This window comes from Hylaeus anthracinus, unplaced genomic scaffold (genome assembly GCF_026225885.1).
Source record: "Hylaeus anthracinus isolate JK02 unplaced genomic scaffold, UHH_iyHylAnth1.0_haploid 0, whole genome shotgun sequence".
Lineage (NCBI taxonomy): Eukaryota > Metazoa > Arthropoda > Insecta > Hymenoptera > Colletidae > Hylaeus > Hylaeus anthracinus.
In genome coordinates, this window is record NW_026533254.1 from 7,783,621 (window position 1) to 7,807,279 (window position 23,659).

The 23,659-nt window shown below is 42.2% G+C and overlaps 1 protein-coding gene across 6 annotated transcripts in view; it reads left to right on the forward strand.

Annotated features, from left to right (window-relative positions):
• LOC128887652 (teneurin-a) overlaps positions 1 to 23,659 on the forward strand; it is a 766,007-nt gene that overhangs the window by 709,234 nt on the left and 33,114 nt on the right. For 5 of the 6 annotated variants that reach the window (XM_054143776.1, XM_054143796.1, XM_054143805.1 and 2 more), the window contains 3 exons: positions 9,896 to 10,176; positions 21,442 to 21,561; positions 22,610 to 23,265. In XM_054143776.1, coding sequence (XP_053999751.1) covers positions 9,896 to 10,176; positions 21,442 to 21,561; positions 22,610 to 23,265 — 1,057 coding nt within the window. The remainder of the gene's footprint in view (positions 1 to 9,895; positions 10,177 to 21,441; positions 21,562 to 22,609; positions 23,266 to 23,659) is intronic. The other variant, XM_054143786.1, reaches the window with a different exon arrangement.

Below are 23,659 nucleotides of genomic sequence, written 5' to 3' on the forward strand. Positions count from 1 at the left end.
GAGACGTGCAATTACCCATATATTTGTATCATTAGGGCGAAGATAAAAATTACAAAATATATTTTGAAATATCAATGTTGTAAATATTGCATACGTAGTGTGTAAAATAAAAAGATCAGTAGTCACGAATGTGTTAATGAATGTAGGCTACCGAAAACGTGAATGTAAAGCACATCGATGAATACAAAAGAACAATTTCTTTTCCTTAGAATCTTATAACGTAACATTTATTCTTACATCTGAAAATCTCGTTACTATTTCACGATCGATTAACTATTACTCACGAACACGACACTCCATGTGCCAAGTTTCCTCAAAATTGTATCCAACCAATTGGCTCCTCGTTCCTCGACGTTCCTTATTAGCATTCTTCCAGTACAACTGTTACACGCCGTCTCTCCTGTCTCCAAACTTGTCTTGGACTCCCGCCGGATAAATTTCATTTAACAAACAACGTTCGCCCGGAAGGCCAGCGTCTTCTCACCTTTTTCCAGCAAGCGAACGGACTTCGTTACGCGCGACGCGCAAGAGGTCATAATTTCTTTTTTTTTCCTCACCTAGAAGTACGATTCAATTTCAGACGACCCCCGCGTCGAGTTACGGATCCCGCTGTCGCTTTATCTTTCTTTCAGACAGGGGTATCGGATTTTTATTAGAATTCTTTGTACGCATCTCGCCTTTCCGCCTCGCGATCACCCGCGCCTTCCTCCGTGCTTTCCCGTAGTCGTCGTGTCTCCCTGGGGATCAGATGAACCGTGTCCGTAACAAACGTCCCCGTTTTTCGCTCTTTACCCTCGCAAGAAAGCTTCTGTAAGAGGAGCCCTGGACCTATCTGATCGGCTGAACGCTTACGTTCCCGTCCACTTGCAGCTTTACGCTGTTTGATACCGCTGGAAATCTTTGCATCTCTAAATCTGCAACGGATGTGGGATGTTTAAAGTGAATTTTGAACAACGCTGCGATAGAAAAAGGTCAGATATGTAAAGAGAGGACAGTTATATCGCAATCTGTAACTAGAAATTTACACGAGCTGCAAATTTAGAAGAGCTCTGCAACCTTCGTTCGGACGATCGGTTTTCTCGTACGGTATTCCCCGATCGTGGCACTCTTCGGGGTTAGGCGAAGCGCGCGGAAGAGCATAAGCCAGGAACAGACGAGTCTTAACGAAGTGGCCTCCCCCTACCTCCCTCCTCCTTCCCTCTGATAGAAAAGAACGTTTGATGTCCGACCACGGTTCAGAGCCTATACGCTTGTTATCGAGCGTTTCGAGCAACGACGCGTTCGTTACATCATAATTGGATCACACGCTCGTCCCTAGCTCCTGGCTAGGTCCAATCTTCCACTCAGACAACACTCGACTCAATATGTGACAGCAATGCCACCGGCAATTACCTTTTTAACTTCCAATATATCAGAGACAGCCGGTCAATTCGCTTAATCGGCGTAGGTGTTGCGCAGCGAGGACGACCACAGGCCAGGGGCTGGGCACGTTTCGTGGCACACGGGCGCACAACGCGAATGCGAGCCACCTGAAACGTCGAACGTGCCTCGAATTAGAATAACGCGGCTCCCTGCGGAACGGAGAGGGAACCGGGAAGGGTTGCTGGCGCGAAACGTTGTTGCGAGGGCGGGAATTTTATCGGTCCCACCCGAGGGATTTCTCGACTGGAATTGTTTGAACGTAGTGTTTCATCCCGAGACTTCTGTGACTCGGAAGACGCTCGGTGCACTTTGCCAGCGCGAATTCTGTTATTGTCGCGGGGTTGGATTTTGTAATAGCATTCCAGACGAAGCCCGCTCCGCGACGTTTGCGTTGCTCTTCGAGATGTTTTCGCCATTTTGATCCTACGGTGAGCACGTTGTTGTTTCTATTTGCCAGGGTGCGAAACGGTATTTTGGAGCTAATAGTTTTCAAGATATCGAGTCAACGAAATTTTAGAATTATCGTTGAAGTGTCGTTTCATCTATTAGCTTGATTCATAAATAGCTTTCGTTTAGTGACGTAGAATTTATTTTTGAATATATTGTTAGATAATGAATTTTAAACGATTTTATAGGCATCATTGTTGATTATTACTTGTTCGTATGTAACAGACACATTCAAAATTGTTATCTGCAGGGGATTGCATAATTATTTATTATTTGTAGTAGAAGTTACTTACGAATGAACCTAACGTATCCCATTGTCCCAGACATTAAGATTGAGTATATAGTAGGGTGTCCAGAAAATAATGTCATTTCTGTGATTGTCAATACTTGTTTATCATTTATCGGCTCATTGTGTATTAATTGATTTTTATGAATCTGGCATTGAAAATGTGCACACTAAATAACAACAAGTTGTTGGTAACGAAGGCGGTTACATAGTTAATTAAAAATAAAAACTTGTTATAAATTTATTTATTTAAATTTAATGTAAAAGAAACGACATTACTTTCTGGCCCCCCTAATAGTTGATATATATTATAAAAACTGTTCCATTGAAGCGCAAAGTTCAGATAAGATAATCAACCAACGTAAAACAAGGTTAATCAAGGTCAAGCAGCAATACTTCACCCCCACATCGTCTTTAGTCATCCATCTAAAACTTACTTCCAAGAAAAATAGATATATCAGACCGTGTTCCCCTTGAAAGCAAAAGAAAAATTTATGCGAAGGATCTTTGACTATCTCCAAAAGTAAATGAATTATTCAGGTGGCCTGTCTCAAGTGGCTCACCCTATACATCGATAGTCTCCAACCCGTTCCCCGTGGGGATGAATTTAATCGCCCGTGATCGCTTAAAGTGGCAGAAAGAGAAATTAAATTTATCGAGCATTTTATTTTCTCTCCATTTGTAAACTCTCGCATTGAAAATGCATTCAGCTGGAGTGAAGAATACTTCCGAAAAGACGGCTCGTCTTCTGAAGTACAGATTCCTCTCTTTGAAGTAATCTCACGTCAAGAGGCACATTAAATTGTAACAACTTGCATTTATTATTACAATATATTAATGTAATAATATTTAATTTATCATCAGAGTCAATAAATAATATGTACTTTTGTTTGTACTCCTCTGCCATGATGAATATTAATACTTGCGGCGGATTATACTAAATCCGTAGCAAATTATTATTGTAAAATTTATTTGAGACTTTACAGGTACACATACGCAACTCTTATTATTACCAGTGCCATTATCACTGACTCTGTTTACAAGAGCCAAATATTTGACGATCCTGATCGACGCAGTGTATTGATTAACCAACAGTTGCAATCCAAACTTCTGCACACTTTCACGTATACGTGTTTGTAAATAACAAATACCGTAACGTACTTATACTATTTACGTAACCGTTAATTTGCAACTGTCGGCGAATCAATGCACGGCTCGGACAGGATTAAATTTATCTTGGAGCTGCTAGCTTCAAGATATTCAGTCACCAAAGCCTTGGAACAATGTTTGAGATGCTGTTTCATCTATCCCATTGGATCCTTTATATCAAGACGTAATGTGACAGGAATTTGTATCATTTATAAATTTAAATGTAATATACGCGGTACCAATAATTATCGGTAGAATCTCGGCATTAGTCGAAGGCATAAGCCGGCATCAAAATAATGGAAACGCAAACGTGGACGACGGAGGCGCTGCACATGCACCGCGAACCGTGCAACCATCGGTGGGGCTAACCTAATCCATCGTATCGATTAGGAAATATAACCCAATTTCGGCTAACTGATTTACTCGCGCAAACGGATTAACCCGGCTTGAAGAGGGGCCACGGCGTTAATGCGCCGAATTTCTGCTTACTCCGTTCTTCCTTCGTGCACCTCCGCCGCTTTTCTCTCTCGATCTCTTCTCTAGCCGTTCATCTTGTTTTCAGCTACTCCCCTCGGTTCATTTGTCCGTTACGTGCAATCAGGAATCCGGTTGTACGAAGTGAAACACGGTGTACGGCTGTCTGAAGGTTCTTAACCTAAGCTGTATTTATTTGTCTCTGTCGGAGAAAATTCGCCGCGTCTCCCGCGTTCGCAATCTCATTAAAGCTTTATCCACGACGCCTGGGGAGTTGATTAGTGCTGCGCGTAACGGAATTGCGTTTCCGACGACAATTAAACGCTCGGGGGAAGAGGCGTCGCGACGAGCCTCACGCCCTGCGATCGCCCTGGCCGATGAAATTGGAAACGTGGCCATCGCTGGCCACGGTCTAAGTTTCCCGCGTCGAGGATGGTGTCGTTAATAATTTGGGTGGTTGAAACATTTGTTTAAATGTTTTAGCTGTAGGTAGGTATAAAAACGTAACTTAATTTTAATTTCTAAAAATATTTTATTATACAAACTTTAGCTTAGACCGTGATGGACATTACTTTTCACGTTTCTTACCGTTCGGGCCTGCTGTTTCGAACGTAGACCATTGCTTTCGGTTTCAATTCAGGCAGAATCAAACACCCCAACAATAAGACTGCTTTTATGACTTGTCACTCAAAACGAGACTTTTCCGCTGAAAATCAGTAAATTTCGAAGCGTTCTATCTTGAAAGCTAATGAAAAAATAAATTCCTCTTGAAAAGCACTATCGCATGATCTACAAAAAAAAAAATATAGTTCCATTCAAAAAACGAAACTTCACCGACATATCATTTAAATTAATAACATAAAGAAAATTTCCTTTACGGCACAATACAGATCCCATTTTAAGCCTGCAATTTACCTGTGAACACTTTTTTCGTAGGTTTCATTGGTTGTCTATTATAGCTAGACTGCAAGTGAAAATATGAGAAAATGTACGAGAATGTGCGTAAATGCAAAGATGCATAAAGTATCGACAATAAAATGTATGTTACACTGTTTACAAAATGAGACATACTTTCACTTAAGTCTCAATTCTCCGAATCTGTAACAATCTGTACAATTATCGCCAAAGAATGATCGCCTTTTTCGAAATTAAAATTCAAGTACCAGAGAATATTCCAATATTCAACTTTGAAACGTTTTAAATGGGAAATGTATTAGTAATCCCTCCAGGCTCTTACTTGCAACTCATCTAATCTAAAAATTCCCAGACAACTCGTTCGGAAGATCCTGGCGACCACGCAGATAAAATGTGCGCTGATTTAGGTTGCATCGAGACGTATTTTACGATAAATTCCGATACAAAGGGTCAGACGAGATCTGAGTCGAGACCCAAACATCGAGTGAGATGTCACTGGCCGTCGTCCAATTTTTAAGCTCCCCATTATTTCACCATTAAAGCTCTTTCGCTGGGGCGTTTTTTCAGGGCGAATGGGGACCGCCGATACTTTTAGTAAATTAATTTTCTGCCACCGTCTGTTCTCAACTTAATGATCCCAAAGAAAAAGCAATATTTATCGCGCCGGTATTCCTTTCCCCGTTTCTTCTTGCTCTCGACGGGCTAAGCAACGACGCTCGGGACTTTTGCCAGCGATATTTTCTTTTTCTCCTCGTCCACCACCCTCCCTTTCGTCTCTCTCTCTCTCTCTCTCTCTCTCTTACTCTGTTCATCGTCGTTCCTTCTTTTTTTTCGTCTCTTTGCGTCGTGTCTGATTGCTTCCTGCCCGAGGAAATATGAGCGGACGTTTATAGGATCGCGAAGCGCCGAGAGCGAGCGCGATTATTTATGGTATTTGTCGAGCGTTGTTAAATAACTTATACGTTACGCGAGCAAGGTGAGACATCTTAATGATCCCCTCGCTGGACACGAAGAATCTTACCGTCTGCAAAATACAGCAAGGAATCATCTCTTTTAGCATCTTAAAGGACAAAATTTATGTGGATCTTTTGAACACAGAAACCAAGGCAGTCTTCATCTGTAAATTAACCCTTTGCACTTGAGGCCCTTATTTTCTGGTATTTGTCAGCAACTCGAGATGCTTTCTTAGCATTCTATTGCCACGAATGCTGAGCTATCGAGATTTGAGAGTCAGGTCACCTTTACTGCACCGACAATCATTTTATTGACATTTCGAGTTTTAAAGAAATTAAACCTAAAGAAACATTATTGCTGATAGATTTGCTGCGTGCAAAGGGTTAACTGACGGGGGTATTATGAACTATTACCACTTGGACAATTTAATATATTATTCAGAAATGCTTGAATTACTTAAAATATTTTAACCGTTTGCACTCGAGGCCCTTTTTTTCTGGCATCTACCAGCAACTCGAGATACTTTCTTAGCATTCTATTGTCACGAATGCTAAGCTTAGATTGACTTCTCGAATGAGATCTCTAATTTGAGATTTAAAAATCAGGTCACCTTTGCCTCGACGAAAATCATTTTATTGACACTTCGAGTTCCAAAGAAATTAAACCTAAAGAAAACCTAGTGGCGACTGAGAGTCACCTCTCGAGTGCAAAGGGTTAACCCCTTGACGTACACGCTATCTCCCGATTCCTTGGGCCATAGTAAACAGGAATGTAGGAAGTCCGAACGTAGTACCACGAGTCGGACTCGTGCTCGTTGTGTATGGACCAAATTCCTTACCAAGAGTCTCACTCGTGGTTGTAGGCCAAATTTTGGTTGATTTTATATATTTATCATCCAATTCCTTTCCCAATTTTTGTATAAACGAACCTCAGTCACATCGACAACATATATTTTATCGAACGAAATTGGCCGAACCGTTCAAAAGTCGTAAATAATTTTCTAAATTTTTAAATCGTTTGTGTTTAAACGGTTGGTGGGTCAAATACTGAAGACTAATATTTAACGCGAGGTCAGGTATATAATTTTGGAGAGACATTTGGACATTTATATTAGTTTCCCTAGCGGGCCAAAGCATCGAATCTTAAAGATTAAATGTTAATCGCCTTCCGAAGCACCCCCGAATCAACGAATCCTCGAGTGGAACTCGAGTCGCCCCTATTCCTCGAGTTCCTCGCCTTCTCCCCTGATGAAACTGTGAAAGAAAACTACACCACCAAAATTTACAAAAGCAACTCGTTTCGCAGCCGCCTTAGCCCCCCCCCCCCCAACCCCCCCCCCTCCCCCTCTCCCCTCTCGAGGTGGCTCCGATCGGCGTTCACGTTTCCCTCGATTAAAAAGGCAGCCCCTCCGCTCCAATTCGAGCCGTTTCCAGGCCGCGTAATTCCACCGTTGGTCCAACACCTGCCCCGCAGTCTACCGGAATCTTAAGCGGAAAATTCAATATTGGCGCACGGGTATTGTCGAGCGTTCGTGCACCGGTTTCCTCTTAGCTTAGCTGCTTTAGCCAGCTCCCATCCTACCTGCCAGTGGCAATCGTCGTCGCGTTATTCTTCCATGGGATTTCGACGAGCCACTGTTCTTATTACAACAATATTGTTATTAAAAATAAATTTATGGAATTTATTCAAAGCTCCTCGATTATCGAGGAACTCTGGAACTTCTGTTCTGGTACAAGTACGATAAATGATTGTAGACAAAAGTATTAATTGAGTGGCCCAGCACGATGTAACAAATCTTTTTTTCTTTTTTTTTTTCTTTTTTTTTTCTTTTTAATTGGGCGCGTGATTCCGAACACAGCAGAGACTTGGTAAAGTCTCTGTTACTGAAATGGTTCTCAGAACCAACAACCTCGGCGAAAAACGAGCGCCGTTGTGTTTAGAGCCACATAAATCCATCCGTCACATGAAAGGGCCTACCTTCCCCTATAATATTAAAAAAAGAACCTTGTCGATATCACTATCAGTTTCCGAGAGAATAACTTGCAACACTTTATGCGATTCACCCTATATAATTAAAGCGTACATGTTATCTCGTGAAAATACGAAAATTATTTGGTAAAATAATACCACTTAAATCTCGATATATTAAAATGTGATGTGAAAGTTACACGGCCCCATAGAGGGTTAAAAATACAAAAAACACAGCGACCAAACAATTTGCTCCACTCACGTCAACTTAACATGGTTCTACTTTCGTTCTACTATTCGTTCCTAAATCGTGCCGATCGCGACTACCTTCGACGGTTATAGACGAATGAGTCAATAGGATATTCGATAGGGACACGTTATTCTTGGATAATAGAAGGTTCGAATAGTAGATTGTATCGCTGATAGAGCATTCAAGTAACGGGAGTTTCGGATGAAGAAGCAGCTTCGACTGTGTACCTATCCAGGCGTCACGTCGAATCCCTGTTTCGACGCTGGGCCCCTTTTCTGCATCCCCGCGGCGCCAGGGCTAGGGTACACTCCCGATACACAGGGGATGAAGATAAATATCGCCTGCGATGAAAATAAAATCCTTGACGTAGGTCCGACGGGGTGAGGCTTTAACCTGTCACCCGCGGCGAGAACGCTGGCCTCTCGAAAAGCGCGTCGACTCGTTCGATGCATGCGCCACCGCGTCCTAGAGGTTAATGGGAGCGATTTTTACGCGCTGTCTCGTTGTCGACCGTCTCCTCAACCTGCCACCACCTCTGCTTTTTTTCTACTTTTCTGGAGCACAGCATTTTTTACTACGTCAGTCGCTGTAGAGAGGGGACACGATTCTGGTGAATTACTGAATTTTTCCTGACGATACCTAATGCCCGAATTACTAGCAGCGCCCCGCGGTTTCACCCACGTCGAATACTATTCTTATACACGTATGTGCAGTAATTACCGCAGTGTTTATTTAAGTATGTAGTTAGATTGTTAAATGTAAACGTTAATGACGAATTCGGTCGTGTCATGAATGACCTAAAATTCATTTGTCTGTGAATTATTTTCATTTTTCATTATCTCCCAAACTATGCGACCAATAACATGCTGTATTGGGCAAATTTTATCTTCATGAAATTTCCTAGATGATAAAATGATTCGTTTTTATAAAGATTAATATACTATATCTAATAAGTACCCTTAAAGGTCATCTTATAATTTTTAAATTCATTTTTAACATAAAACACGTTATGTGGTTTAAATATTAAAGCTAGGTATATCGTGTCGTTGACTTTTTTTTAAATCTATCGATAACTAATGTTTTTGTATTACATTATTTTCACGTATATCCAACCATTTGGTCAGCGTACGTCGATAAAGTCGCCAATCAATTTAAATCGAAAACGTATTTTTATCAAAAGAAAACATGGAGTAACATACTCAGGGATAGCTTTCTATTACTGGCAAAATTTTTAAAATCGTTTCAGTAGTTCCGGAGATTACCCTCGCATACAAACAAACTTTATCTCTTTATGATATTATTAGGTTGCGTTGAAAGCCGCTGTTCTTTTTTCGTGTTTTTTGAGCATTTATTTCAATAGTAAAGTATATAAAAGTATCAATCTAAATATTTGCAATCTAAAAAGATGAATTCCGCGACGAAAGAACGGTTTATCTTTTGAACTTATCCATTCCGCAAACTAATTTCCAACTTCTTCGTAATTACGGAAATGTGCGTCTTCCAAACCATATTGCATTGATCCGACTAAATGATAATCACTTGGGTCTACAGATATATAGATATATGTAGATTGATATATGGATTAAAAGCACAAACGTTGAATAATATTTGTGCCAATACACAAAAGTATGTACACGAGGATCGCAGGTCTTGCGATAATACGTACAGAAATAAATTGTATTGGGTTGTCCAGAAAATTCATGTCAATTTTAAAAAAAAATTCAAATGCATATTTGATTTTAACACATATTTATCGAATTACATGAGTACCATTATGTTCCACAACCTTTCCACCTTTTAAAAGATGTATACATGTTATTTGTATTCAACAATTCCAATATATTCTGATCTGTACCACCAACCATAAATCGACACGAACTCTCCAGACAACCCAATAGGTCAAGAAACGAGTTAATTTCTGCGCCAGATATTTCAAACCTACACCTACTATTACCTCTACCAGCTATTAAAATGTTTTGAAAATCCAAGCTCTAACGAAATACTAATTGCTATCTGTTTCCTTGTTACAGACTTCCGCCACCCCAGCAGCAGGTGACAGTGGGATCTCTGGGCGGTGGTTTGGGCGCTGGAGCTGGAAATGGTGGTACAGGCACGGTGGGTGCTCAAGGTCAAGCCATGGTAATGCCGGGCTTTCCGCTCCGTGCAGCGGCGGTGCCGCATTATTCGCCGTATTCGCCGTCACGTTTTCACATCGACAAACGCTGCCAGCACAGATGCTCCTGGAAATGTTTCTCGATCGCCCTGATCCTCCTGGCTGTTGCGCTGACAGCGATGCTGGCTTACTTCGCCAGTAAGTAAACACGACGTAATGCAGTATCTTAACAGACCGTGGCCCGTTGGGTGGCGGGAGGAGGAGGAGGAGGAGGAGGAGGGGGGGCGGGGGGCGGAAAAATGTCTCAAGTCTCGCGTAACGAGAGGGGCCCTCCAACGCTTTTTCTTTTGTCCTTGTACAGGGGTCGCGCTCGCCCCGAGTTGGGTAAACGAGTAATTTCGTTTTGTTTCGTTTACAATTGTGAATTCAGCTCGGCTTAGTTCGGCTCTAAATGGTTCTGCAATTAAACAGCGCAAATTGAATAACTTCGAGAACGTGGAAACGACGTTCTTGGTTACTTTGTTACGGTGTGACGATTGTTGGGGCCAGAGCCGTGCCTGGACAAAAGTTGCCGAGGATTTGGTCGCAATTATTTTCAACCGAGGACTTCGATAAAAGAAAAATTCCGATGAAAATGTACGACGCAGGCCGTGTAACGAGGAATAGAATTAGAAACGAGCTGAAAGGTTCGAGGGGAAAGTCTGCGAATGGGGTTAAGGATTATTTTAGTCGTCGAATGCTAACAATAAGTAAAAACGGCGACACATTATATGACACATTATATTATCACTAGACTGCGGATCTTTATGCAAAATAAAATCTTCGCGAACGTGCCTACAAAAATTGAACCTAAATAGGAATTTATTTTATTCTCCAAATATTATAACATGGACTTTATTTTCAATCTGTTTTATATTTTTGCATATTGTTTGCATTTCGTAGTTTTCTGCACATTCAAATTTCCTATAAATGCATAAAGATCCGCAGTCTAATTATCACTAAACGTACCACGACCAGTCAAATGACCGTTCCCAAATTTTTTCTATATATGAATTATATAGAATTGTTTCATTATTCAACTTAGTTCTAGGTGAAATATTTTTGCATTTAACTGAAAAAAGTGTCTCTAAGACTAGTCATTTGTCCCATCGCGATAGACGTAGTTACAAATGAACGTCGGGGGGTTTGGTGTTATATATTTGATCTTTGGTACTCGATAACTGGCATTAACTCAAAATTGATGGAAAGATCATGTGGATAATTCATTTCTACTTGGATCCCCTAAGATCCGTCTACCCGTTAATCTACAATTTACGGTACAATAGCTCATTATTAACTTGCAGATTCGGTTAGGCGACGCGATTCGTGTTGTTGATTTGCCTAACTTACAACGTCTATCCACGAGTAGAAGCTCTCGACAGGGTTATCGCATTAATTTGATCGTGGCATTCTGTAATTTCCAATCTCCACCGTGCTCGACCAATTGCATGAACGAAACTTGCCCTTCCCATGAAACCTGTTCGTCTTATCATCTTAACTGAGTTTAGAAACGATACCTCATCTTCCGTTGCGGAACAGATGGCGAGATTCAAGATTGTCGGAGTAATTTACAAATAAGTGAAGCAATTGATTACTGATAAAAATAAAAATAAAATGAAGATTGAGATCGTTGTATTTTAACTATTCTTTCCTCGATCAGCAATTATCCCTGAAATTAATACTTCGTTGTTCAATTGAGCTCCATTCCCTTTTGCGCTCGGTTCGAGAAGATTCAGAGGTCTATTATCGCGAGGAAAGAAAGAGGAAACGCAATTTCGCCATACCCTGCACATCATCCGATACAGTGGCAACGGCGCGATCTTGTTGGAGGTTAATGCCCATCGCGGAATAGGAGGATCTTCCTCGGATCGAACCTTGGAAGCTCCTGAAGATCCAAAATTTATTGCCAGTAAAACCTCTCTATCGAATCGTCCGTGTGTTTCAACGTCGCAGCTAGACGCTGCCAGACATCTTATTAACGGACAGAGGGTTGGTATCGATTCACGTGAACTCACCCTTCCTACGAACACCCTCTCTCTTATCTCCTGGATCCTCTATCATTTCGTCCGCCGAATCGCATTAATTTTTCAGCGTGTTTAACCACGTGGGATGGCACTTCCTTTGTGTCGCCGAAATGCTTCGAAACGAGGGGTACGCAGCCTCCTGAGCATCGATTTTGACGACCTTGTCGTGGAATGACCGTCACGCTATCCTCCCAATGGATTCCTACGAAACGCCGTCGAAACTCTTCCTCGAACGCGCGTTCGATTGAAATATTTGTCACGGGATCCGAAAAACTATCGTTAAATTTGATAGACCGCGTCACTCTGAACACACCACACACCCACGTGCTCCTGTTTCGGTCGCCAGTGAGCAGGTGGACCACTTTTACGTTGTCTAAGGTAGAACAACTGAACTTTAAAGCTCAGAATCTTTGTGTTTGAGGTCTCCATGTTTGAAGGACTTAAGTTGAGGGACTTGAGGGAGTTGAGAATCTTTGAGCTGAGGATCTTTGAGTTGAAAGTCTTTGGGCTGAGAGTCTTTGATTAGGAGATCTTCATGTTCAAAACATTACAGTTGGGGGACTTCGACTTGGGAATCTTTGAGTTTAAACTGGGGTGGTTTGAGTTGAAGGTCTCCATGTTCAAAGTACTTAAGTTGAGGGACTTTAAATTAGGTATCTTTAAACTCGGATGCTTTGAGTTGAATGTCTTTGAGTCGAAGGTGTTTGAGTTGAGCGTCACGCGATCCTCCCGATGCATTCCTACGTAGTGCCATCGAAGCTCTTCCTCGATCAGCGATATTTTCACCTCTCCCCCTAAACCGGATGGAGCCAACCGTGGCTAAACGAACCGTTGCTCTAGTAATGTTACGATGTAGCTGCTTCCCATCCAAGATCCGGACTTCCGTCGTTAAACGGTATTTAATTTGGCGGTGCACGGCCCGCGGGAGCATCTATGTCAACCGAGTTGGTCCCCTTCCTGGTGTTTACCCTCGTTCTCTCTATCCGCGCTTAGGAGATCGTCCCCGTTGCTGGATATTTCGCGGGTCGACGATTTTCACTGGAATTTCACGGCGGACAGGAGGGGACAAAAAAAAGATAGGGAAGGGAAGGAACGCAACGCTCTGCGGTCTTTCCGTCGTCGGTCGTATTTCGTGGCTCGACGGTTTTGATGAAAATTTGATGTCGATGGGAGAGGAGAACGGGAGACGCTCGGTCGTTAGCCAGGACTCGATGGTTTTCAATGAAATTCAACCTTCAGAAGGAAAACTCTCGTAGGCGTGAGAGATTCCAAACTCTAAAAATATTTTTGAGTGAGGTAATATACGTAAAGAGACGTTTTTTTTTTTATGTTTTACATAGCAGATGATAAAAATAATGTAACATGCAATGGAATAGTAGGTATAGTGGGATTCGATTAGGCAAGTATCGATTCAAATAAGATGTAAATGTTGAATTGATCGATTGGTCTACGTCAACTTAAAACGGTATCCTACACATATATCTTAGAAAAGAATTACAATGATTCTTAAGTATCCTCGGAACTAAACTAACCGTCTTAACAATTAACAAATGCACATTTCGTACAGACGAAAGTGTCCTCGGTTCTGATTTTTAAATTTTAATGGACCTCACAACTGGAAGCTACCGTCTAGACAGGCAAACGGTTAACCATCCCCATAGCCGTCGAAAAAGACACGAGCGAGGAGTTCAAAGAGCCCGAGGGGGGGGCCGGCCGCCCGGCAAAGTAGGAAGATTCCCGAGACTGGCTTAGCCTGTCCCGTGACACGAAAATTGCATCTCTGGCGAGGTACCAGTCGCAAAACCGAGCCAGAGACCGATTAGAGAAATTAACGTTCCTTCGTTATCAGCGTGAAACAGTAGCCCTGGGGACGCGGACCAGCGGGCAGGGGGAAGGAGGCTGGAAATTGTGTCTTTGCATTCAGCTCGAGTCGACAAATCCCCGAACCCGAACGACGGTCAAGGTCTCCGACGTAGTAGCATTACGGTTTATCTTTCCAAGGCGGAGGGAATAAAGGGGATTTGACGGAAAAGAAGGGTGGCTGAGTGGGTGGCGGAGGGTCACATTGTTCTGTGAACATATACATATACTGGGTGATCCTTGTGAGCTGTTGGTTCGGCTCCAAAATCTCGGACCTGAACGCAGGGTGCATAGGGTAATGAGATGCAGCAGAAAAGAACGTGTTCAGTGTAGCTTCATTGGTTAGGGAAGGTAATTTCAAATGGGACTCAAAAGAAATGTAGTACTATTACTCGTTACGGTTAGTATGCAGGGCTCCGCAATCCTAAAGCATTAACTCGGGGGGTCCTACGACACAAGAATCTACTGCAGAGGGCATTAAAAATTAAAAAAGCTAGCGTAGAAAGCTCTAAAATCCTAAAGCACTAACGTAGGGGGCGCTACGGCAGAAGAATCTAATAGAGTGCACTAAGACTCAAGAAGAGGAATCTACGACTCAAAAACGCGAGTATAGAGGGCTCTGCAATCGTAAACCCCTAACTCAGGGGACGCTACGATACAAAATATTAATTTAGAGTTGAGAACAGCAGCTTATCATCCAATATCCCTAATATTTAAATGCACTACTTCTGAATAGCATCATAAATATTAAAATTGCGCAATTCTCAGCTCCGTAGGCGAACTTGCGTCTCTTTATAAGAACCACCCTGTACGTATAACATTCCCGATCCTCCCTCGCTGAACTGTCCCTCGAATCCAGCGTCTGCATTCTTCTTCCTCTTCTTCGTCTCCCGTCCCGCGCCACTCCTCCACATCTGAAAAGCGGAAGGAAGAAAAGAGGAGGAGATTGCAAAGCCGGATCGGCCTCGGGGAGACCTCGCCAGCTGTTATTTCTGCATTCCGGTAAATCGAGTCGGGAATCCAATCTGCCTGTTTGCTACTGCATCCAAACTACCCTCTTCCGCACCCACGCGCCGTCCCTCCGCCCTATCCTCGCCTGTCCCCTCTTCGTTGGCGATTTCAGTCGGTCCACGATGATCGACGTCAATGCTGGAACTTCACAGGTCCCAAAATGGTATTTGGGAGGTCTTACCTTCCGAGATAAACAAATACCGGGCTTCTTAAATTTAATACAAATTATATGAAAGCTTTAGAACTCGTGGATTGCGTAGCACAGGTTTCTTTTAATAGGGAGGCCAAGTAGCTGATATATACTTTGGAACATACAGAGTATCTTAACGAAATTTCATGTAAATTGGTCAAATATAGCAGGAGGAACTCGCAATGTTGGTATTTGGTGTTAAGAGTGGGAACTATTTCAGCAGTATAACGCAATTTCCCTAAAGATAAGACCTACAACAATAACAATTTCTGAAAAATTGATCTCGGGAGATTGTTGATCGCGATCTCGAGCAAATGTTTTTATTGTTTATAGGATAACGTGTTACCGATCGATATTGTCCGCAGGACCTTCCAATCGCCAATTTCCAGCGGGAGGATTTCGTGAACCTCCCATCGTTTTTGGATAATTTGATTTATGCGAACGCTCGGCCACGTCCACCGCGCGAAATCTTTTCCGGATTTCAGCTTCGTCTCCGGGGGCGTTCGACCCCCCTCTCCAAGTAATTTCCGAGAGCGAAAGCAACAAAAGGCTCCTCCTCCAGCCTGGATCGATGGAACGAACACGCTTGCTCTAGCAACGCGCCTGTTCCTCGCTGCTTTTAATCCTCTTTGGTCTTCTGGGCGGGAGGAACTCGACAAACTCGTACTTTGGTTACTTAAATACACGTAACACGTATATGAGATTTTATCATCTAGTATTTATTTGTACAAGTTTCTCGTTGCCTTCAACGTGAAAGTATAAAATATTCTGAAAGTATAAAACAAATTAATAGAAAATTTACAGACGATATTTTGGAGAAAAGAAGAGAGCTATCGAATGACGCATAATGCATAGTCGAAAAATTAGTTTATCCAGGGAACAGTTTCGTTGAAAATAGCCTAGTACGAACTTACACATCAAGCCAATGGCATCGACCATTGGGGTTGGCCCATCGCTCAGTGTACTGCGTCCGTAAAGGGTTAAATATGGCCCTCGTTACCCGCTCGTGTACGGAACTATTTATCGATGTGGCCAAGCGCCAGTCGAACGGTTGCTATTAATAATCGCGGATAGATTTTTGCCCAACACGCGGTTCTTCCCACGACTCCTCGGGGAGGGAGCAGCCCGCGACGTTCTGGAACCGCGGTTTCCAATGGAACGTATTGCTGCCAGTTTCCGCCATTTTTCTGTACGTCGAACGCGCGTGTTTCGATTCCTTTTTCTCGTGGAAGTTATCGTTGCGGTAATATGGGGAACCCTCGAGAGAGAAAACGTAAATTATTTTGCGTAGGCTGGCTTTTATTTATATTTATCGAGCGGCTTCGATTAAACGCAAGACGGAGATGAATTTTATTATTGGAAGTGGGGGTACAATGAAATAACAAAATACTAATTTTATTAAATAAAAGTTGTGATTTTATTTCTAAATGTAACGTGTAAGCCGTAATATTTTTTTTTTTACAAAAAGCTGAGCACTGCAGTTTTCATACATCTGTTCAGGCTCTGGGAAACTATAGGAAGGATCCTCAATGACACTTGAGAGGGCAGGTCATATACTAAACTTTCTCTTTTATTATTTTACAGTGACATATATTTTCGGCACATTTATTTCTGTAGTAAAATAAAAGGTTGAATCATAGTATATATTCCAACATTTATCATTCATGTTTCCTTGTTTAGAATACACTCCGTACTTTTCATAAAGAACGTCGATGGTAACGGATTTGGGTATATTTCAATTTCAACACAAGTAAATGACATCGCTTGATAAGATTTTCAATAGCGAAGAGAGTCGGCTACCCCCCGCCCATTTGGTGGACGGGAAGGAAACGATAGACGGATCGATAGTAAACATTTCATTATAACACGGGGAAAGAAAGCAGAAGTATAACCAGAGGAGTGGGTAGCTGGATAATCCTTCGATAATCCGGGAATCATTCTCGAGAATGAATCGTTCTATCGATCCGAGGGAATATAATTGAAAAAGTTGTTCCTTTGCACTCGTCGAACGAGGCCCTTGCCTGTCGTTCTCAGCCGACTTCGCCTTTTCCCTACCTCGAATCAAAGGGTGAATCAAGGTGCTGAACAGGGGCGTAACCCCTCCAAACTCCAAACTCTGCCGATATTAATTCCGAAACTTCGATCCACGGATGTTTTATCATCTATTACCTATTAACGTGTGTTTTTATCTCGTAGAACATTCACGATCCTTTTTGGTACTTCAAGTAATTTATTAAAACGATCAACGCCACGAGGAGGCGGACAGTGGAGCAGCGAGTACCGTAGCCGACTACCACGCTGAGAGCCTGGGTTCGAATCCCATGGTTCGATTTTTTATGGTTGGGTTAAGATCAGCTAACAAATATAAGTATCGAAAAGCCTACATACCGTAAGATAAACAATGGAAAAATAAAAACTGTCAAAAGAAAAAGGGACATTTAAAACGTACAAACACATAGTGGTGAAATATGGGACTACAATTCCCATTCATCGTAAAAAATAAAAACAAAAAACATCAACGCCACGCCATCTATGTAACGATTGGGCCAATCAATCCTAATTAGATTATTACCGACAAGGCAACCTGCCTTATCACCCAAGCGTTCGATATTCCCAAATCTTACCGACATATTCCACTACTTTACCAACACTCGTCTTAAAACTGAACCCTTTTCATTTACTTCAGTTTCTCGACGACCAAGCTCATCGGAGGAACACGTTGAAGGCGACGCTGGCTCACGAAACGCGATCGAGAACGACGTCGGGTTTGCTTTTCGCGAAATAAGGTCATTCACGGTTCACTGCAACTCAATTTCAACTATAGTTACATAACGGGCAACGTCTGTCCCAGGGGGGAAGCGCCGCTTCTTTCCCAGTTATTTCGCAGTCGATTCCTCGTTTGCAACGCGAGTTCGCATGCGTCGAGCGTTCTACGCGAGGATGGTAATTTGTCCGTCATGGTTGACGCGCGAAATCAAAGGAACGATATGCCAGTAATTGTATGCGCTGTCCATTCTTGCCCGCGAGAAGTTTCCTTTGGTAAAACGCAAACGTAGTGGCGGGAATGGATGTGCTTGATGAGCTTGACACGGAAAACGTTGGTAAAGAGCGATGGCTTCTAGCACTGAACGCGTGTGCGACGTAGCTGAAGTAAAGAGACGTCAGTTGTGCAAGTTTATTTAACGTTTAATACGAATTTATATGTAGGTTAGCAAGAGAACGAAGTAACAACACTGATTCACCTTTGGACTTTTTGATTTACGCGAAATATTGATATTGAACTAAAAAATACAGTGTTACGGATTGTAGAAAGAAAGAGTATGTGGAGAGATTTATTAGTGAGATCCGTCGAGATCATCCGGGAGATCATCGGATTTGTATGAGTGAGAATGAGTATGTGGAGTGGGGAGAAAAGCGAGACCAGTTGGCAAAGTAGAGTACTCTGTTAGCAATGCAGCACGCTCTGTTGGTAAGACTTGGTAATGCAGAGTGCTTGGTCGATATTACAGGTCGCTCTACCAATAACGTCGAACTCTATTGGTAAATTCCATTGCCAACCAGGGTCACTTGTATTCGTTTAAACTTAATTATAGGTCCTTCAACGTTTATTAGCTCAATGCTATCCTGCTAGTGCTACATATAAGCACATATATTGCCATTGAAGGAAAGGTGGAATGTCGAGTGAACCACCATAGCCCGCGAAAGAAAATATTCGAATTTTATATTAAAAATGTTCATTTCCGTCAGGCGATATCGACTTCCGCGAATGAACGTTTCAATCGCGAACATAGCAAACCCAATAACGTGGACGCGATAAATGAAAAGGTAGGAACCGCGTGGTGAAAAGACAACAACTAAAGAGAAACGAACATAAAATATTGATGACCAGCGCATGATTCTCTATTTGTCAGATCGTTCTAGCAGCAGTAATGTTCGAATTCAATTAGCTGGCGCGAAAGCACCGACGCGTTGATAAGCCAAGAGGTCGTTAGGCACGTTGTATTGCGAGCGTTCGCTTTTAAAAACTCTCGTTAACCCGCGTAATTAATTCGCGGCGGACACGGCTACCGGGACAGATAATTAATTTAACCGCGATTACCACGGGGCAGCGGATAAGGATTTTATTGTGGGATTCAGCGGTAAATTTAAATTTGACGAGGCTCGCACTTATTGTCCGGAAGACATTAATATAAATGAAGCGTGGGTGAAGAACTCGCGAGAAGTGTGAGCGCGGCGTTAACCTAATTGGGTCGACGGGGATGCTGCAAAAGTCGTATAAATCACCTTCGAAATATTATTACACCCTTTTTTCACCCCATCAAAGTAAATTAATTATACTTTTATAGGGATGCACAGAGGTTACGTTACACGTACATCCCCATTCATAGAAATGTATACACTAGGTTCGGCCTTATTTCAATGATTTTTTAAATCTATGTTACGCACCCTTAAATACCTTGCAAATACGTAAGAAAATATTCCTGCAAAATTTGAGATTGATGGTGTTATAAGAATACCACAAATACGACGGTACAATTTTCACTTTCAAGAAGTTAAAAACAACAAAGTTTTGTCATTGCATTAAGGGTAACCCGACCTTATGGCATGGTCCTCTTTAGGGCCCAACTACTGTCTAGTAAACATTTCATTGATTCTGTACTATGAGTAATAACTTTGCCAAATTTCAAATCATTTTATTAATTTTTCATGGTGTTATAAGAGAAAAAGTAACCGATTGAAAACAATCCATGTATTTACCATTTAAACTTTTCGATGGTTTGAGGCACTAAGAGCTCAAATTTTACAGGAATATTTTTTTATGTACTTGCAAGGTATTTAGGGGTGCATAACATAGATTTTAAACATCATTGAAATAATGACCACCCTAGTGTATAGCTTCGATGAATAATTACTATACACCGTAAATCACAGCTATACAATTTTTTGTTACATTCTATTTCATTGTTTTTATATTAGTAAGCTTCGAAATGTGAATATTGAACACGCTGTAGAGTAACTATTAGGCTACCCATCGTGGTATCACGTAACCCAGCTAAGGTATCGTGATATGTACACTCAACACTCATTAGTCATCCAGGATTAGGTGAGCATGTGACATGTAGGTTATTGCAACACGGGTTATCGATATTTCATGCTCATTTTTACCCCTATTCCTTGATATATCGCCGCCAAACAGCCAATCGATATTCGAAATAATCCTAAAATAGAGAGGTGAAAATAGCAAACGATGGGAAATGTTCATGAAAATGTCGACTCTTATATTTACACCTGATTTTTTTATATAAATCCACGAAAATTTTATTTGACGAATTACAGAGAAATCACAAACACACAAATTCGAATTTTGTACCAATAACTAGCATATCTTCATAAAAATTGACAGAACTGTCGTTCAAAGTATCTTTTCATATATCTATAAAACGTTTCCATTAAACCTTCAGTGTCGTCAGAATAAATTTCCTAATATCAGCATATTTTTTCCCCTCTGGGAGATGTCGTCTCTCCTAAAGGGATGTTTGTTTGAAAAAGGTTGGGAAACATTGCGTTAGCCCATATCGCGGTCACTCCACTCCCTCCCACGCGTCCCGTACAATTACCGACCGCGTGATGGTCGTATATTAAACGCAGAAACAGTGGTACAGCCACTGGTATCATTCGAATGTCTTTCTTGAAAACTTACCGGCTGGAAATCCAGCGTCGCGAGCGTAATTCAAAAGCGATTGCACGAATTTATGAACCCATTACGGTCCTCCAGGACGTTCGACTAAAGCCCCGTGTCTGATTCCTGGCGCAATAAAAGAGTCTCGTAACGGTGCTATTTTGTCTCGAGCGACGACCACATACATTAAGAATATAACTAGTTGATTGCGTGCGGCGCTGTTACACGGTTGACGCGTGTGCACGTAGAAACCGTGGCTCTGGTCTGGTGGGACAAAATGGATCGTAAAGTTCCTATGAAAATAATGCCAGGGGATAAACAAGGTGGACATTTTTGCAGGCGAATGGTTCATCCTGTCCACGAAACGAAACATGAAAACCTTCGATATCTTCTGGAATTATTAGCGAATGAACAATAACTAATTGAAATTAAATTGGAATATATATATATATATATATATATATATATATATATATATTTTTATGATTTCTTTACAACTCCTACTATTTCTGTCAAATTCGAATGAAATTCTGTTCAATCGTTCTTTATGCTCCAACGCGGAGTGTATGCTACCTTGATTAATTTATTGAGTACAAAGTAAACTGAATAGGATGTTGATCGACTTACGTCTTAAAGAGGGAATTTTGTTTTCTTTCCAGCAGTGAGCTCCATGCGGCCGATAGATAGCACGAAGTGCGTGGTGGTCCAAGATGTCAAGGCTGTCACTCACGAGAACGCGCACGTTCACGACCCGATATCAACGCAAATACCCACCGAAGGTAAATATCGAGCAGTATCAATTTGCATCCACTCTGCATGATGTAAATACTCCCGCGCACGACGTCTCACGGTAATTGCTTTTGGGTGGCGTCTGCCACGTTCGAATGGCTTCCCTTGGTCTGATATCGGGCGTCGCTTACATACTGATACAATGGATGCAGCGTGAATAATATCGACCCAGAAATACGCACGTTTGACTGAAATATTTCTCACGGGACCCGAACTATTGTTATTAAACATCATCGACCGCGTCATTTTGAGTCCCCACGTGTGTCTGTTATTTGCCAACAGTATGCAGTTAGCAGTTATTTGCTCGGTTGCCAGCGAGCAGGTGAATTCCGTTTATACTGTGTAGGGTAGAACAACTGATCTTTAAGTTCAGAATCTTTGAGTTGCGGGTCTTTGAGTTAGGGGTCTCGATGGTCAAAGTGCCTAAGTTAAGGATCTTTAAGCAGGGGTGCTTTGAGTTGAGAGTCTTTCATTTGAAGGCCTCCATGTTCTAAGTATTTAAATTGGGGGACTTCGAGTTGGGAATCTTTAAGCTGCGATGCTTTGAGTTGGGGGACTTTGAGTTGGGAATCTTTAAGCTGGGGTGCTTTGAGTTGAAGATCTTTGATCTGAGGGTGTATATATTCAAAGTATTAAATTGAGAATCTTTGAGTTGGGAATCTTTGAGTTGGGAATGTTTGAGTTGGGAATGTTTGAGTTGGGAATCTTTGAGTTGGGAATCTTTGAGTTGGAAATCTTTGAGTTGGGGGTTTTTGAGTTACGGATCTTTGAGTTGGGGATCTTTGAATTAGAGATCTTTAATTTAGGGGTATTTGAGTTGAGGATCTTTGAATTGGGAGTCTTTGAGTTCAGCATGCTTAAATTCCATCATCATCACAGTATCTGAATTCCACAGATTCAGTCCCCCAAACTCTATAAAGAACCCCGTCTTAATCCCAACATTTACTTTGGTATCGCATACCATAATGGTCTGTGTGAATTGCAAACATTCTACGAGTCACAACTCTCACTACACATCTTATCTACTTAATCTCACAGAATCGCTGCCCACGAGTACGGCAGAGCATTCTAGCGCATCTGACAGCGCGGGAGACCAACAAAGCGATCCCCAGATCCAGCAATCCGCTCAGCAATGGCCGGCGGTACTAGAGCTGCAGGCTTACAACGTCGCCCACTCGGTCGTCATACCTCCGTACAACTTCTGGAACACGGAATTCCGGAACAAGCAGCCGGCGTTCATCAGGCTGAATCTGACGCTGCCGTGGGGCACGAACTTCGCCGTTTATGGCAGGCGAAACGTCGCACCCAGCGTCACGCAGTACGACTTCGTGGAGTTCGTCAAGGGTGGCCGTGTGGATCACAGGCTGAAGAGAGATGCCAGCTCGGAGGCTGTTAGCTTCATGAAAACACCTTCTCCCCAAGAAGCTCGTGCCAACCGTCGCGACGAACGTCAATTCGATCGACATGTACTGATCAAACGGACCATCGTCGAGCCAATGATGGTGAACGTCAGTCTGCTTCAGTATCTCGACACGGGCCGTTGGTTCCTCTCCGTTTACAACGACGAGCTGCAGCCGTACAAGGTCACCCTGGTCGTCACAGAAGCCGAAGGAGTCTCGACTACTTGCCCGAACGACTGCTCCGGGAGGGGATCGTGTTATCTTGGAAAGTGCGACTGTATCGACGGGTATCAGGTGCGTTCCTTGGGGTTTCCGTCTGCTGAGACGGTTCGGAGTCTTCAAGTTCGAGGTCTTTTAAATCTGAGGCTTTGAACTCGTGGTCTTCGAGGTCCATGGCATTTAGTTCGGGGCTGTTTGAGTTCGTAGACTTTGAGTTTTAGAGGTCTTCAAGTTCTGGGTATTTACTTTGATGTATTTGAGTTTGGGATGCTTAAATCCGCTGGCTTTGAGTTGGGATGCTTAAATTCGCTGGCTTTGAGTTGGGAGTATTTAAACTCGGTGCTTTTGAGTTTGAAATTTTTGAGTTTGGGGTGCTTAAATGTAGTGCCTTTGAGATCGAAGCCTTTGAGTTTGGTGTATTTAAATTCGGCACCTTTGAGTTTGGAGTATTTAAATTCGGTGCTTTAGA